Raw genomic sequence first — 17,610 nt, forward strand, 5'->3', positions numbered from 1 at the left:
TCACTGGGTAATTGAGGTGGTTGTTTGGGTTTGCTAATTGGCGTTATCCAAAGAAAAACAAACGTATCACATAATTATAACAGGAGGTAGTTTTACAAGTTGGAGTGAAGCCCCTCTGAGGTTAGGCTCGGACCCTTTCCCAGAAACTGGGAGACAGGGGCGCTGTCTTCTCTGATAATTACATTTTGAAGAGTTGGTTCGTAGGTCCTTGAGAAAGACATTACCGAGTAATAAAGCTGGCAAGGGACTTTTTAACTTTTAGAAAGATTTACATTTGTTTCAAAGAGACAGCGAAAGAACTTACAAGTTTTCTAAAGTAAATGCTCTAAGAAAAGGGAAGAGGGAGAGAAGTCTCTTTATTTTTAGTGGGGGAGTTAGCCTTTTATTTTTAATTTGCACTTGCTCTGCCACCCCTGGTTGAAAAGGCTCTCATTTCTCCACTGAGTTTCCTTTGTGCCTTTTAAAAGTCAGCCCACTCATTTGTGTGGATCTGTATCTGGATTCTCTGGTTTTATTGCTCTACATGTCTATTCCTTTGCTAGTCTTTTGCAGATACAACACTGTATTACATACTGTAACTTTATAGTAAGTCCTGAAATCAGATGATGGGAGTCGTCCAATTTTGTTCTTTCTCAGAATTGTTTTGGCAATTTTAGTACCCTTGCCTTTCCAGCTTCACCAGTTTCCACAGGCTAAGTAAGGTTTGAACCCTTTTCTGTGGCTGGAAGAGGGCTGCACCAGCACCCTCAGGTGAGGACTGATGAATTTCCTGCTTTGGGATGAACATTTTGTTCTACAAGGGAGCTAGGGGAGCTGGGCCTGGGGGGGATTTGATGGTGGTTGCGGTTCCCTGACCCCAGCCCGCCCAGGAGGACAGCTTTCTTTAGCGCCCCCCATCCCCACCCCATCCTCCCTCTGAGAGCCAGGTGGGGTTCCTGAGGGAACAGACTGCAAGAAGGTGGGAGCTTCCCTATGACTTCCCTTCTGGAGCTTCAGGGCCTCACACAGCACACATTCGGCCTCCAGCAATCTGTCACCATTTCTAGTTCAATCTTCCTCCTAGGTTAGATTGCACCAGCAGCTTCTGTCCTGAGTAAGCAAATGCTCAGGCCTTGAGTCTACCTGCAGGCACACTCTTTTCTCCAGATTTCTGTATGGCCATCTGCCCAAGACAGTTCTCTGATGGCTAAGGTAAGTGGTTGACTTTCAGTTTGTCCAGCTTTTTTCTTACTGTAAGAGCAGGAGTGATAGCTTGCCAGGCCTCTGCATCTCTGAGCCAAAACCAGAAGTCTGAGCTTTTAAATAAGAAAATTATAGCTCTTGTTTTCAGGATGTCTTTTATTTTACCGTATTTGAATCTCTTTAAATGCCCTCCATGTGTTTTCCTCTGTGGGCATTGTTTCCGTCCGTCTGTCTCCTTGCACATTTTTTATGGGGTTGTTCTGATTAGCTGGCTGATGTTTATCTCTCTCTGTGTACTGTTTTGTTTGCTCATTGCGGCCGAAGTCTGACTGGTTGAGTTGTGTAAGTGGCGATAGTCTTCTGACAGAAAGCAGTCTGTGCACCCCCTCCCAGCTACTATTGGGGCTACTCTTCCCAACAACATCCCCGTTCAGCTCCTGGAGAGAGAGGCATGCACACTGCTCCTGACAGCACTCCCCTGGGGGCCTGAGCCCCATGGCCCAGCTTCCGGAAGGCTGCAGCAGTGTAAGCTCAGCTCAGGAGAACCGGAAGTTTGAATTTGGGATTAGGGTTCCATGGGACATGTTCAAGATGCCGACTCTGTACATTTTTGCATACAACAACACATTGAATATATTAATGGTCAACTATGCCATATCTTCATTTTGCATATCACTGGCCTAATCCATTAAGTGTCACCGCTTAATGTTCAGAGAGAAATCTATTGCTTTCTGCTTCCAATTTCCTATGGGAACCTCAAGTTCTTGAGTACTTATAACGCATTCTTCCTCCAGATAAAATTTCCCCAGACCTTCTAATTTTCCTCTTTCTCAAAATCCTCAGTGGTCTCTTTGGTTATGGGTTTAGGGCAAATAATCCTAGCTCATTCAGACTTCACTGCAGAGGTCTATATGACCAACCCTATGGCTCATGAGAAACCTTCCCTGCCAGTCATGCCAGCCTGCCTGCTGACCCTATACTTCCTGTTCAGCTCTTACTAAACTGCAAGAGGGCAAGAGGATTTTTTTTTTGTACTAATGGCAAGAGTCAGACATATTTCCACTGATAAAGAAGACTCCAAGGATCCAAAATGACAAATCTTACAAATCTATGATTTGCAGGAAAAGGATACAATATGACAGCAGCATTAAAATAAGGATATGTGTCACAGCAAAAGGCTGCCTCATAGCAAGGGAAGAGGACTGGAGGGAGCTCACTTGTCTTCTCTCCACAGAGCCACACAGCACATGCTTTCTCTCTTGGTTAGAAACCACCAACATGTGTGTGAAACATACCAGAACCAGGAGCTCAGACTGGGTATGTGTGACACATGGCTTCCTTGATCTACCTGGTAAATTAGCCACTGCTGCACGAACCATCTCCACAAAGGTAGCAGCCATTTGAAGATGCAAGGTGAGCCCAAACATTCCCTCAGGAGTGAACAAACATTCTCTCCACTTAGTGGTGTTCAAGGATGGGGACTTGGCCCCTTGGTCTAAAATTCTCAATAGCCATTTCAACAAGGACTCATCAGGGAGCTTGCTTTTAACACACTGAAAAGTCAAAAGGATTTTCACTCAACAATCCCTTCTTTTTATGTTTCTTGTCCGCCATTGTTGATTTGTCCCACCTGCATCACCTTTTTAATAGTAATTGGTCTCACAGATGTAGCTCATTTATCGGGTATGTCTGCCCAGGTTCCTTTGGTTGAAGCACCACCTCCTGGCCAGAGAGGGTAAAGCTCAACCAAAGGAGATGCTGAGCTTTTTATTTATTTTTTTAAAAAAGATTTTATTTATTTACTTGACAGAGAGAGAGAGAGACAGAGAGAGAGAGAGGGCACAAGCAGGGGGAGCTGCTGAAGCAGATTCCCCGCTGAGCAGGGAGCCCAGTGCAGGACCCTGGGATCATGACCTGAATGGTAGGCAGCCCCTTAACTGACAGAGCCACCCAGGTACCCCTCTGAGCTTTTATTTTTGCTAATGCTGAATGCAGCAACCATGGAACCGAATTTTTGAGACCCTGATGTCAGTTTGAAGTTTCCTGCTAATCCATTTTGTTAGATCCTGAGGCTTAGGTTTTATCATGTTCAGATTCCCCTGGAAAGTTTATGTCAGTAACTGCTTTCAAAGCATGTGCTACTTCAAACCAAGGGTGACTTGGCAACCATCTGGCATTAATGATTCATTTCCACCCCCTTTAGCAGAATCATAGTTTTTCTATCTAAATAATGCCTTAGCCATATTTTTAGTTAAAAACGAGTCAGGGAGTGGACGTTTAATCCCCTTTCTCATACCAGCTGAACTAATGGCAGCAGTTAATGTTTGCTAAAGGACACTCACAGGACCCCAAATAGCAATGCTTACAAATCTATGGTTATTGCAGAGAAGGATACAGCATAGCAACAACATCAAGGAAGGATAACCTCACAGCCAAAGGCTACCCACAGCAAGACATCCAGAGACACCTGGCAGAGACTCCCATTGTCCTCGTTCTGCAATCCCATAGCAGGACCTACTTCTTAGATCAAGAATCACTGATGGGTGCATGGAACACTCTGGAACCAGGGAGCCCAAAAGGATTCTAGAACTATCTTGTACCCTGTTGATCACACAGATATATTCTTGCTATGTAACCTCAAGGGCAGAGGTCTCTGTGAGGTCTCGCTGAGACCAGATACAAGCAATCTCATTGTTATCAATAAATAATGCTGGCACACTGGGATAAGCCACCTCAAAACTCACCTTGAATCTATGGATAGATACAAAGCAAAATATTAATCAGTACATTTCATACATTGACCAGGGATCAGTGCCATGCAGATATGTCTCTTATTTCAGTAAAAAAGTTCAGGCCAATTCCATGTCTGCTGGAATTAATCCTCACAGCACAGCACACTTTCCTTCTTCAGTATTAAATCCCTGTCAAAAAGCACAATACTCCATGCATTCTCGATGCTAACAGGAAGCTTGATGGGTGAATCAGTGAATGAAGAAACACAATTGCAATCCCAGGCTTTGGCTGACTGATTCCCTTTCTTTTCTTTTCCTTTAGCACGTGTTTTCCATATTAAAGACATTGGGACAGTTAATCACTCACTGTTTTTAAGTTAAATGTTTCAGTTCTTTCACCATAGTTAGATCATAAACTCCTGGAAGGCTGATTTTTTTTTTATTTTTCATCCCTACCTCTCCTTTCTAATGATTCCAGTCTTCCAGCTGGGTTCTCTGCAATGGTATCTATGTCTTATTCATGCGACAATGTCATGCGACATTCATTCTCTACCACATGGGCATGCCAAAGTGTGGTCATTGGCAAAACGTGTACTTAATATTTTCTGGATCCACAATACATTCTTGGTGAATATCTACTAAAAGTAAATTAATCTCAGTCTATCTATATGTTTGGATTATATATAGTTCTAGGGATAATAGATAATGCTTTGTGTCTACATAATATCACTGAGTCCTTACAAAATCAACAGGAGATATATATGATTATACTTATTTTAGAGACAAAAGAAACTCACAGAAATTAAATAACTTATTTGAGGTCACACAGATGTTTTACGTGTTTGAGCAAGGATTTGAAATAGGGTCTGCTTAAGATAAAATTTTGGCTCATTCACATCACTACCACAGTGTCCCAAGATATTTCAGAAAGCAGCGTGGGTCACATGCTCCGGCCATAAAAGGGAGGGATTCTTCTTTTCTTTAGTTTTCCTGTTGACAGCTTAGAAATTTCCATCATGTTGCTTCCTGGTCAACCCATTCCTCATTTTTTTTTAAAGGTTTTATTTATTTATCTGAGAGAGAGAATGGGAGAGAGAGAGCATGAGAGGGGGAGGATCAGAGGGAGAAGCAGACTCCCCGCCGAGCAGGGAGCCCGATGTGGGACTCGATCCTGGGACTCCAGGATCATGACCTGAGCCGAAGGCAGTTGCTTAACCAACTGAGCCACCCAGGCGCCCCAATCCATTCCTCATTTTATTCAGCCTTGACATTCTAAAGTTTTATAATGCAGGGTAGATATATTCTTATTAGAAGATTGTTGTTAATTATATTATCCTTGTTTTCCTTGCCATTACTTCTGTTTTGACTATTTAATTTGTTAAGAGCACTAAAATCTTTTTTTTAAAAATATTTTATTTATTTATTTGACAGAGAGAGACACAGCGAGAGAAGGAACACAAGCAGGGGGAGTGGGAGAGGGAGAAGCAGGATCCCCACTGGGCAGGGAGCCCTGCGGGGCTCAATCCCAGGACCCTGGGATCATGACCTGAGCCAAAGGCAGACACTTAAGGACTGAGCCACCCAGGCACCCCAAGAACTCTAAAATCTGTATAGAAGTCTTCCACAATATTACTCAGGCATCAAAAAGAATGAAATCTTTCTATTTGCAACCATGTAGATGGAACTAGAGGGTATTATGCTAAGTGAAATAAGTCAGTCAGAGAAAGACAAATACCATATGATTTCACTCATATGTGGAATTTAAGAAACAAAACAGATGAACATAGGGGAAGGGAAGGAAAAATAAAATAAGATGAAAACATCGATGGAGGCAAACCATAAGAGAGGCTGAACTCTAGGAAACAAACTGAGGGTTGCTGGAGGAAAAGTAGGTGGGGAATGGGGTAAATGGGTGATGGGCATTAAGGAGGGCATGTGATGTAATGAGCACTGGGTGTTATATGCAAGTTATGAATGATTACCCCTGAAACTAACAATAGAGTATATGTTACCTAAATTGAATTTAAGTAAAAGATTAAAAACAAAATTATTTCATCTTATTGATGATGCATAATAATGTCTCAAATAGGTAGTATGTCTCTGAAAATGTTCATCCTGGAGACCATTATTTAATAATTTGTGTTGGTTTAAGACTATTGGATACAGCAGAAATATTCACCCAAAGCATTTAATTTTTCTTTTTCTTTCATGAAAGTGTTAGCATGTCCATTTGATCCTCATTGATTTGATTAAAAGTACCCAAAAATACATTGAAAAAAAAAGTCTTCCATAATTATTATACATTTGTTAATTTCCCTTATTTTCTACAGTATTCTACACTCTGTGACTTGAGCAGTTAATGTTCACAGTCATTTTATCATCTTTGTGACTTATAGATATCATTGTGGTTGTACTCATCTAAATTTGAGAGTAGTATTCATTCAGTCAGCACATATTTATTGGGCATTTACTACATGCTTGACTACTGTGCTAGATTCTTTTTTTAAAAATTTAAAAAAAAATTTTTTTAATTCTTATGTTAATCCCCATACATTACATCATTAGTTTTAGATGTAGTGTTCCATGATTCATTGTTTGTGCATAACACCCAGTGCTCCATGCAGAATGTGCCCTCCTCAATACCCATCACCAGGCTAACCCATCCTTCCACCCCTCTCCCCTCTAGAACCTTCAGTTTGTTTTTCAGAGTCCATCGTCTCTCATGGTTCGTCTCCCCCTCTGATTTCCCCCCCTTCATTCTTCCCCTCCTGCTACCTTCTTCTTCTTTTTTTTCTTAACATATATTGCATTATTTGTTTCAGAGGTACAGATCTGAGATTCAACAGTCTTGCACAATTCACAGCGCTTACCAGAGCACATACCCTCCCCAGTGTCTATCACCCAGTCACCCCATCCCTCCCACCCCACCCCCCACTCCAGCAACCCTCAGTTTGTTTCCTGCGATTAAGAATTCCTCATATCAGTGAGGTCATATGATACATGTCTTTCTCTGTTTGACTTATTTCGCTCAACATAACACCCTCCAGTTCCATCCATGTCGTTGCAAATGGCAAGATCTCATTCCTTTTGATGGCTGCATAATATTCCATTGTATATATATATACCACATCTTCTTTATCCATTTATCTGTCGATGGACATCTTGGCTCTTTCCACAGTTTGGCTATTGTGGACATTGCTGCTATAAACATCGGGGTGCACGTACCCTTTCGGATCCCTACTTTTGTATCTTTGGGGTAAATACCCAGTAGTGCAATTGCTGGGTTGTATGGTAGCTCTATTTTCAACTTTTTGAGGAACCTCCATACTGTTTTCCAGAGTGGCTGCACCAGCTTGCATTCCCACCAACAGTGTAGGAGGGTTCCTCTTTCTCCGCATCCCCGCCAACATCTGTCATTTCCTGACTTGTTAATTTTAGCCATTCTGACTGGTGTGAGGTGGTATCTCACTGAGGTTTTGATTTGGATTTCCCTGATGCTGAGCGATATTGAGCACTTTTTCATGTGTCTGTTGGCCATTTGGATGTCTTCTTTGGAAAAATGTCTGTTCATGTCTTCTGCCCATTTCTTGATTGGATTCTTTGTTCTTTGGGTGTTGAGTTTGATGAGTTCTTTATAGATTTTGGATACTAGCCCTTTATCTGATATGTCATTTGCAAATATCTTCTCCCATTCTGTTGGTTGTCTTTTGGTTTTGTTGACTGTTTCCTTTGCTTTGCAAAAGCTTTTTATCTTGATGAAGTCCCAATAGTTCATTTTTGCCCTTGCTTCCCTTGCCTTTGGCGATGTTTCTAGGAAGAAGTTGCTGCCTGTGTTCTTCTTTAGGATTTTGATGGACTCCTGTCTCACATTGAGGTCTTTCAACCATTTGGAGTCTATTTTTGTGTGTGGTGTAAGGAAATGGTCCAGTTTCATTCTTCTGCATGTGGCTGTCCAATTTTCCCAACACCATTTGTTGAAGAGACTGTCTTTTTTCCATTGGACATTCTTTCCTGCTTTGTCGAAGATTAGTTGACCATAGAGTTGAGGGTCCATTTCTGGGCTCTCTATTCTGTTCCATTGATCTATGTGCCTGTTTTTGTGCCAGTACCATACTGTCTTGATGATGACAGTTTTGTAATAGAGCTGGAAGTACGGAATTGTGATGCTGCCAGCTTTTCTTTTCTTTTCTTTTTTTATTCATGAGAGACAGAGCGAGAGAGAAAGGCAGAGGGAGAAGCAGGCTCCCAAGGAGCAGGGAGCCTGATGCGGGACTCGATCCCAGGACCCTGAGATCATGACCTGAGCTAAAGGCAGACGCTTAACCAGGCGCCCTGCTTTTCTTTTTCAACATTCCTCTGGCTATGCGGGGACTTTTCTGGTTCCATACAAATTTTAGGATTATTTGTTCCATTTCTTTGAAAAAAGTGGATGGTATTTTGATGGGGATTGCATTGAATGTGTAGATTGCTCTAGGTAGCATTGACATCTTCACAATATTTGTTTTTCCAATCCATGAGCATGGAACGTTTTTCCATTTCTTTGTGTCTTCCTCAATTTCTTTCATGAGTATTTTATAGTTTTCTGAGTACAGATCCTTTGCCTCTTTGGTTAGATTTATGCCTAGGTATCTTATGGTTTTGGGTGCAGTTGTAAATGGGATCGACTCCTTAATTTCTCTTTGCATTGATTTTATATCCTGCCACTTTACTGAATTCCTGTATGAGTTCTAGCAGTTTGGGGGTGGAGTCTTTGGGGTTTTCCACATAAAGTATCATATCATCTGCAAAGAGTGAGAGTTTGACTTCTTCTTTGCCGATTTGGATGCCTTTTATTTCTTTTTGTTGTCTGATTGCTGTGGCTAGGACTTCCAATACTATGTTGAATAGCAGTGGTGATAGTGGATATCCCTGCCGCGTTCCTGACCTTAGGGGGAAAGCTCTGTTTTTCCCCATTGAGAATGATATTCGCTGTAGGTTTTTCATAGATGGCTTTTATGATATTGAGATATGAACCCTCTATGCCTATACTCTGAAGAGTTTTGATCAAGAAAGGATACTGTACTTTGTCAAATGCTTTTTCTGCATCTATTGAGAGGATCATATGATTCTTGTTCTTTCTTTTGTTAATGTACTGTATTGCGTTGATTGATTTGCAGATGTTGAACCAACCTTGCAGCCCAGGGATAAATCCCACTTGGTCGTGGTGAATAATCCTTTTAATGTACTGTTGGATCCTATTGGCTAGTATTTTGGTGAGAATTTTTGCATCCATGTTCATCAGGGATATTGGTCTGTAATTCTCCTTTTTGATGGGGTCTTTGTCTGGTTTTGGGATCAAGGTAATGCTGGCCTCATAAAATGAGTTTGGAAGTTTTCCTTCCATTTCTATTTTTTGGAACAGTTTCAGAAGAATAGGTATTAATTCTTCTTTAAATGTTTGGTAGAATTCCCCTGGGAAGCCATCTGGCCCTGGGCTTTTGTTTTTTGGGAGATTTTTGATGACTGCTTCAATTTCCTTAGTGGTTATAGGTCTATTCAGGTTTTCTATTTCTTCCTGGTTCAGTTTTGGTAGTTGATACATCTCTAGGAATGCATCCATTTCTTCCAGGTTATCTAATTTGCTGGCATAGAGTTGCTCATAATATGTTCTTATAATTGTTTGTATTTCTTTGGTGTTGGTTGTGATCTCTCCTCTTTCATTCATGATTTTGTTGATTTGGGTCATTTCTCTTTTCTTTCTTTTTTTTTTTTTAAGATTTTTATTTATTTATTGAGAGAGATAGTGATAGAGAGAGAGCATGAGAGGGGGAGAGTCAGAGGGAGAGGCAGACTCCCTGCCGAGCAGGGAGCCCGATGCGGGACTCGATCCCAGGACTCCAGGATCATGACCCGAGCCGAAGGCAGTCGCTTAACCGACTGAGCCACCCAGGCGCCCCACTCTCTTTTCTTTTTGATAAGTCTGGCCAGGGGTTTATCAATCTTGTTAATTCTTTCAAAGAACCAGCTCCTAGTTTCGTTGATCTGTTCTACTGTTCTTTTAGTTTCTATTTCATTGATTTCTGCTCTGATCTTTATTATTTCTCTTCTCCTGCTGGGTTTAGGCTTTATTTGCTGTTCTTTCTCCAGCTCCTTTAGGTGTAGGGTTAGGTTGTGTACTTGAGACCTTTCTTGTTTCTTGAGAAAGACTTGTATTGCTATATACTTTCCTCTTAGGACTGCCTTTGCTGCATCCCAAAGATTTTGAATAGTTGTGTTTTCATTTTTATTGGTTTCCATGAATTTTTTAAATTCTTTAAAAAAATTATTTTTTATTTTTTATTTATTTGCGAGAGAGAGAATGAGAGAGAGAGCACGAGAGGGAGGAGAGTCAGAAGGAGAAGCAGACTCCCCGCTGAGCAGGGAGTCCAATGCGGGACTCAATCCCGGGACTCCAGGATCATGACCTGAGCTGAAGGCAGTCACTCAACCGACTGAGCCACCCAGGTGCCCGAATTTTTTAAATTCTTCTTTAATTTCCTGGTTGACCCATTCATTCTTCAGTAGGATGCTCTTTAGCCTCCATGTATTTGAGTTCTTTCTGACTTTCCTCTTGTGATTGAGTTCTAGTTTCAAAGCATTGTGGTCTGAAAATAGGCAGGGAATGATCCCAATCTTTTGGTACCGGTTGAGACCTGATTTATGACCTAGGATGTGATCTATTCTGGAGAATGTTCCATGGGCACTAGAGAAGAATGTGTATTCCGTTGCTTTGGGATGGAATGCTCTGAATATGTCTGTGAAGTCCATTTGGTCCAGTGTGTCATTTAAAGTTTTTATTTCCTTGTTGATCTTTTGCTTAGATGATCTGTCCATTTCAGTGAGGGGGGTGTTAAAGTACCCCACTATTATTGTATTGTTGTTGATGTGTTTCTTTGCTTTTGTTATTAATTGGTTTATATAATTGGCTGCTCCCATGTTAGGGGCATAGATATTTATACTTGTTAGATCTTCTTGTTGGATAGACCCTTTAAGTAGGATATAGTGTCCTTCCTCATCTCTTATTACAGTCTTTGGTTTAAAATCTAATTTGTCTGATATAAGGATTGCCACCCCAGCTTTCTTTTGGTGTCCATTAGCATGGTAAATGGTTTTCCACCCCCTCACTTTCAATCTGGGGGTGTCTTTGGTTCTAAAATGAGTCTCTTGCAGACAGCATATCGATGGGTCTTGTTTTTTAATCCAATCTGATAGCCTGTGTCTTTTGATTGGGGCATTTAGCCCATTTACATTCAAGGTAACTATTGAAAGATAGGAATTTAGTGCCATTGTATTGCCTGTAAGGTGACTGTTACTGTATATTGTCTGTGTTCCTTTCAGGGTCTCTCTTTGCTTAGAGGACCCCTTTCAAGATTTCTTGTAGGGCTGGTTTTGTGTTTGCAAATTCCTTTAGTTTTTGTTTGTCCTGGAAGCTTTTTATCTCTCCTTCAATTTTCAATGACAGCCTAGCTGGATATAGTATTTTTGGCTGCATATTTTTCTCATTTAGTGCTCTGAATATATCCTGCCAGTCCTTTCTGGCCTGCCAGGTCTCTGTGGATAGGTCTGTTGCCAATCTAATGTTTCTACCATTGTAGGTTACATATCTCTTCTCCCGAGCTGCTTTCAGGATTTTCTCTTTGTCTATGAGACTCGTAAGTTTTACTATTAGATGTCAGGGTGTTGACCTATTTTTATTGATTTTGAGAGGGGTTCTCTGTGCTTCCTGGATTTTGATGCCTGTTTCCTTCCCCCAATTAGGGAAGTTCTCTGCTATAATTTGCTCCATTATACTTTCTGCCCCTCTCTCTCTTTCTTCTTCTTCTGGGATCCCAATTATTCTAATGTTGTTTCGTCTTATGGTATCGCTTATCTCTCGAATTCTGCCCTCGTGATCCAGTAGTTGTTTATCTCTTTTTTTCTCAGCTTCTTTATTTTCCATCATTTGGTCTTCTATATCACTGATTCTCTCTTCTGCCTCATTTATCCTAGCAGTTAGTGCCCCCATATTTGATTGCACCTCATTAATAGCCTTTTTGATTTCAACTTGGTTAGATTTTAGTTCTTTTACTTCTCCAGAAAGGGTTTCTCTAATAACTTCCATGCTTTTCTCAAGCCCAGCTAGTATCTTTAAAGTGATGATTCTGAACTCTAGATCTGACATCGTACTAATGTCCGTATTGAGTAGGTCCCTGGCAGTCGGTACTACCTCTTGTTCTTTTTGTTGAGGTGATTTTTTCCATCTTGTCATTTTGTGCAGAGGAGAATAGATTAATGAGAGAACAAAATGCTAGCAGAGTAACAACATCCCCAGAAAATATACTCTAAACAAATCAGAAAAGACCTGAAGCAGTGGGAAAAGAAAGGGAAAGAGAAAAAAGAAAAAGAAAAAAAGAAAAAGGAAAAGATAAAGATAAAAACAAACAAAAACAGAACAAAACAAAACAACAACAACAAAAAACCACAATGTGATCAAATATGATCAGGCTGGTATATAGATCAGTGCCACAAACTAGATTTTGGGTGTATTTTGGTCTGTTAGATGAAAGTGCCTCCCAAAATTTTAAAGAAAGAAAAACTTATATATGTACAAAAATAAGGGTTGATATGATGAAGGGATGTAATATGACTGTAAAGATGGAAATTACAAAAAATTTTATGAAAGGAATTGATAAGAAGTTGTTTGAAAAAAGAAATAAGAGGATTTAAAAAAAGAAAAAAGAAAAAAAAAAGGGAGAAATTGTGATCAGGCAGGGGAGTAGAAAAAAACCATATACTAGAGATTTAGGGTATATTTTGATCTGTTAGAAGAAACTATCTCAAAATTTTAAAGAGAGAACAACTTATATATATATGCCAAAAATACGGGTAACTACTATGAAGGGATAGAATATGACTCTAAAAATGAAAAATAAAAATGTTTTTTAAAAAAGGGATTGATAAGATGTTGGTTGAAAAAGGGAAAAAGAAAAATTCAAAAAAAAAAAAAGAAAAAAAGACAGTTTAAAAAAAAATTAACTTTGAAAGACTAAAGAATCATGGTAAAAAAGCCATGAATTCTATGTGTAGTATTCCCCTAGCGCTGGAGTTCTGCCGTTCTCATTGATCGGTAAACTTGGTCTTGGCTGGCTGTTCTTGCTGATCTTCTGGGGGAGGGGCCTGTTGTCGTGGTTTTCAAATGTCTTTGCTGGAGGCAGAATTGCCCCGCCCTCGCCCGGTCCGGGCTAAGTAATCTGCTCGGGTTGCTCTCTGGAACTTCTGTTCCCTGTGAGCTTTCCGTACAGCTTTGGAGGCAGAGAGTGAAAATGGCGGCCTCCCAATCTCCGCCCTGGAGGAGCTGAGAACTTGGGTCCACGCTCCTCAGTGTGCCCCCAGAGAAAAGCAGTCAATCACTTCCATCTCCCCAGTCTCTGGCCGCACTCCGTGCTCACCCGGCCTGTGACCGAGCGTTTCTATCTCTGGCACCTGACCCCGTGTGGAGTCTCCAAACCCAGCAGATCCCTGCGGTGCGCTCCTGTGCCGCTCCTCCCGGGGGAAGAAGGTGAGTCTCCCCGGATCTGCTCCCCCTGCTGGAGGAGCAGTGGCCCAACTGTGCCGCAGATCATGGTTTATGGCAACCCCGAGCTGAGAGCCCGGGCCTCGGCTCCGTCTCTGCAGCCGGCTTCCCTGCTCCATTACCTGGGAGCTCTGCCACACTCAGGCACTCCCGGTCTTTCTGTGACCCCGAGGGTCCTGAGACCACACTGTCCCACGAGGGTTCCATCCCCCGCTTAACCACTGGAGTGATGTCCCTCAGCGGAGCAGACTTTTAAAAGTTCCGATTTTGTGCTCTGCGGCTCTATCACTTGCCAGAAGCAGCCGATGGAGGCCCCTCCCCGCCGTCTATCCTCCCAAATATCACCTCGGATTCACTTCTCCGCACATCCTACCTTCTAGAAAGTGGTCGCTTCTCTGTTCAGAGAGTTGTTGCTTTTCCTTTCTTCGATCTCCTGTTAAGTTTGTAGGTGTTCAGAATGGTTTGATCCCTATCCAGCTGAATTCCTGAGAGGAGACGGAATCCAGGTCTCCTACTCCTCCGCCATCTTGCTCCGCACCCCCACCCCCGTGCTAGATTCTTCAACTAATTTTTTTTTTTTGCTTCAAATTCAATTTTGACTGACAAGGAAACCTTGACAACTGTTTTCTTATATGCATTTTCTACTTAAGATCTTTGAACAATTAAAAAAAATTTTCCACCTTCGTGTCACTTGCAAGTCTTGTTTTTGAGATGATAATTTCTTTAAAAGATTTTATTTGTTTATTTTTAAAGAGAGAAAGAGAGAGAGAGAGGGTTAGAGGGAGAGGGAGAGAGAATCTTAAGCAGACTCCCTGCTGTATGCAGAGCCTGACCCGGGGCTCAATCTGATGACCCTGAGATCATGACCTAAGCTGAAATCAAGAGTTGGACGCTCAACCAACTGAGCCACCCAAGCACCTTGAGATTATAATATTTATTGTTTAAGATAATGGATTTCTTTAGTTTTGTTGACACACAATGTTTACATTAGTACAGCATAGTGATTTCACAAGTTTATCCTTTACAAAGTCTTTATTTTTGAAGTATTTATTTTGTATATGACATAGCTTTCATAACCCAATCTTAAAGTCTTTTCCTTTTAATTTGATGAGTTTGTATTTCCATTATTGTTGTAATACATGCTTATTGAAATTTTCTGCAATGTTATTTAAAAAAAAATTTTTTTTTACCATTTTTTCTGTTCTGTTGGTGCTATTTTGCTTTCTATCTTTTGTTTGTCCTTAGAACATTAGATAGCAAATGACAGTGTATAGTATGTACAGAAGAAAAAAGAAGAGGGGACCCCAAAATTCTGTAACAAGGCAAATTTTCATTCATATGTAGAGTCAAAATAAAGAGACTTTCTTATTTTTTTTAAGAGAGAGTATGGAGTGAGGGGCAGAGGGAGAGGGAGAGAGAGAATCCCAAGCAGGCTCCATGCTGAGTGTGGAGACTGACATGGGGCTCAATTTCATGACCCTGAGATCATGACCCAAGCCAAAACCATGACCTAAGCTGGACACTTAACTGACTGAGCCACCCAGGCACCCTTAAAATAAAGAGATTTTCAGATATGCAAGGTCTTGGAATACTTTGCAATACCCTTTCTTAAAAAAAACTAGACAAGTGCATATTACAACAAAATCAAAGCAGAATGAAATGAAGAACTCATGAATAATGATCAGGAACACTCAGATGGTGGCTGTTAGTGTTCTAGTGCTCGATCTCCCATTTCATTAATTCTCATGCTAACTATATGATGTAGATACTATTGTTATCCCAATTTTATATATAGGAAACTGAGGTGCAGAATAGGTAACCAATTTGTCAGGAAGATAAAGCTTATATGGGCAAAGCCAGGATATGAACACAAGCAACTAGGCTCCTAAAACTATGCACCTAACCATTATGCTCTGTGGTGCAAAAAGGAAGTAGGATGGGAGAATGTGCTATGAAAGGGATGCCAGTGAATAGTAAATAAATTTAATCATAGAATGAAGCCTAAAGAAATATTATGATTGAAATCCAGAATTTAACTGATTCAACAGCAACTAATGTAAAGACAATAATACATTGATAATATCCAGGGACAAAAATCCCAGAATGCAAAAACAAACAACAAACAAACATAAAAAACCCCCAAACAATGGGTGAAGGAGGTTGAAGTGGCAGAGGGAGGAGGGATTGTTAAAGTAAAATAAATTTATAATATTTGATGGGAGGTTTCAACATATTTTGTTTTTAAAGTTGAACTTCAAAAATACAGACTTAAGACTAGTTTAGAATGATAAAGAAGTAAAAATTGTCTAAATATTATGAAGGACTATAAAATGCATAAAATCTTTAACAAAGTAGATCAACAAGACAAAATTAATAAGGATGACAAGATAAAGTACATTACTGATTAATTCAGGAGATACAACATGTAACTATGAGCTCTATGAAGGAAGTGGTGCTGATGGTGTGAAGGGGCAGGAGAAAAAAATAGACCTTTATATCTAAAGAGCTAAATAAGATATAATTTTATGTATTTTACTTTTTGTTGGCAGTATAGCCAGGGAGAGGATGGTATAGGGCTCCCTTCTACTTACTCGTCCAGAATTCTACCTTAAAGTCAAGCAGTTGGCAAAGCAAACTCATCTGTCACACTGTGTCCTTGTTCACTACCTAAAATAGTGCAGGATTTTGGCCAGTGTCCTCACAGCTGCCTTCACCTCTTGGTTCTTTAGGCTGTAGATGAGGGGATTCAGCAAGGGCGTGACTGCACTGTACTGCAAGGAGGAGAGCATACCCAGGGAGGAACCAGACGTGGGCATAAGGTAGCGAATCAACCCTGAGCCAAAGAACAGGGTCACTGCAATGAGGTGGGAGGAGCAGGTGGAGAAGGCCTTGCTTCTGCCTGAGGTGGAGCTGATGCTCAGGATGGTGGAGACAATACGGGTATAGGAGAAAAAGATTGGGAGGAAGGTTCCAAGCCCATGCAGTAAGATGGAGCAGATCAAGATGTCGATATTGATGGAAATATCAGAGCAAGATAGAGGGAAGAGGGAGGGCAAGTCACAAGTGTAGTTGTGTATGGTTTGGGCCATAAAGAAGTCCAGGTTAAGAGCCAAGAGCAAAATCACAACTGAATTGAAAGAGGCCAGGCCCCATGAGATCAAAACCAGCCTCACACAGAACTGGCTGCTCATCACCTGGCCATAGAGCAGTGGGTGGCAGATGGCAGCATAGTGGTCACAGGTCATCACTGAGAGCAGACAGGCTTCAGTCCCTGCAGTGATAAACACAAAGAACACCTGAGTCAGGCAGCCCTCTACTGAGATGGTTTTCTTCTTAGACAGAAGGTCCTTCAGTAGCTTGGGCTCAGTGACTGAAGAGAAGCAGAGGTCTAGAAACGACAGGTGACTCAGGAAGAAGTACATGGGTGTGTGGAGGCGGTAATCAGTCCTGATTACTAGCAGCATCATCAGATTCCCCATCATGGTCAGGAGGTAAATCCCCAGGAAGAGCACAAAGACCAGAACCTCGATGTGGGGGTTGTCGGACAGCCCAATGAGAATAAACTCAGTGATGGTGCTGTGGTTCATCCAGGCCATTTGTGGAGGGGATTTCCCTGGATAAAATAGAAAAAAGGATGAGATCTGTCTCCTTGGGTCATCACCCCTCTTACTATACATCCCTCCCTGCTCTGCCTCCACTCTGCTCAGACATCTCAAAGCTGCCCTCAGTGTATATCAGGAAGAGTTGTTATCCTGTTTGGTTATCATTGATCCTGGGTCACAGTTTTTGCATACTTCAGAGAATCTTCTTCCTCTTTCATAGGGATTTAACTGGAAAAATGAATCTCCCTGGTTCACCTACACATTCATTGCATTTAGATTCTATTGCATTCTTCCTAGAGTTTAGAAATCCTAAAAATTCTAGCATATATCTGCAGGGGTCTTCTAAACCTTCTCTTTTCAATTTCTCAATCATAATTTTTTGTTCAAAATCATCCAATGCCTCCTTATCGGTCTTGATATCCATTAGGCACAGTAGGTACTGTTCTTACCTTGCTGATGAAATAATTTAAATTTCTTTTAAGATCAGAAGGAAAAAATGAATATAATGCAGCCTGGATTATAT

At 41.0% G+C, this 17,610-nt stretch overlaps 1 protein-coding gene across 1 annotated transcript; it reads right to left on the reverse strand.

The window, feature by feature from the left end:
* Positions 1–15,867: 15,867 nt before the first annotated feature.
* Positions 15,868–17,354, reverse strand: LOC118008500 (olfactory receptor 8S1-like). The gene has a single exon (XM_035002045.1). The coding sequence runs from the start codon at positions 17,160–17,162 to the stop codon at positions 16,149–16,151; it is 1,014 nt and encodes a 337-aa protein (XP_034857936.1). The 5' UTR covers positions 17,163–17,354; the 3' UTR covers positions 15,868–16,148.
* Between the last annotated feature and the right edge of the window lie 256 nt (positions 17,355–17,610).

The sequence above is a fragment of the Mirounga leonina genome, unplaced genomic scaffold (genome assembly GCF_011800145.1).
Source record: "Mirounga leonina isolate KUSES-001 unplaced genomic scaffold, KU_Mleo_1.0 Mir_126, whole genome shotgun sequence".
NCBI classification, from domain to species: Eukaryota; Metazoa; Chordata; class Mammalia; order Carnivora; family Phocidae; genus Mirounga; species Mirounga leonina.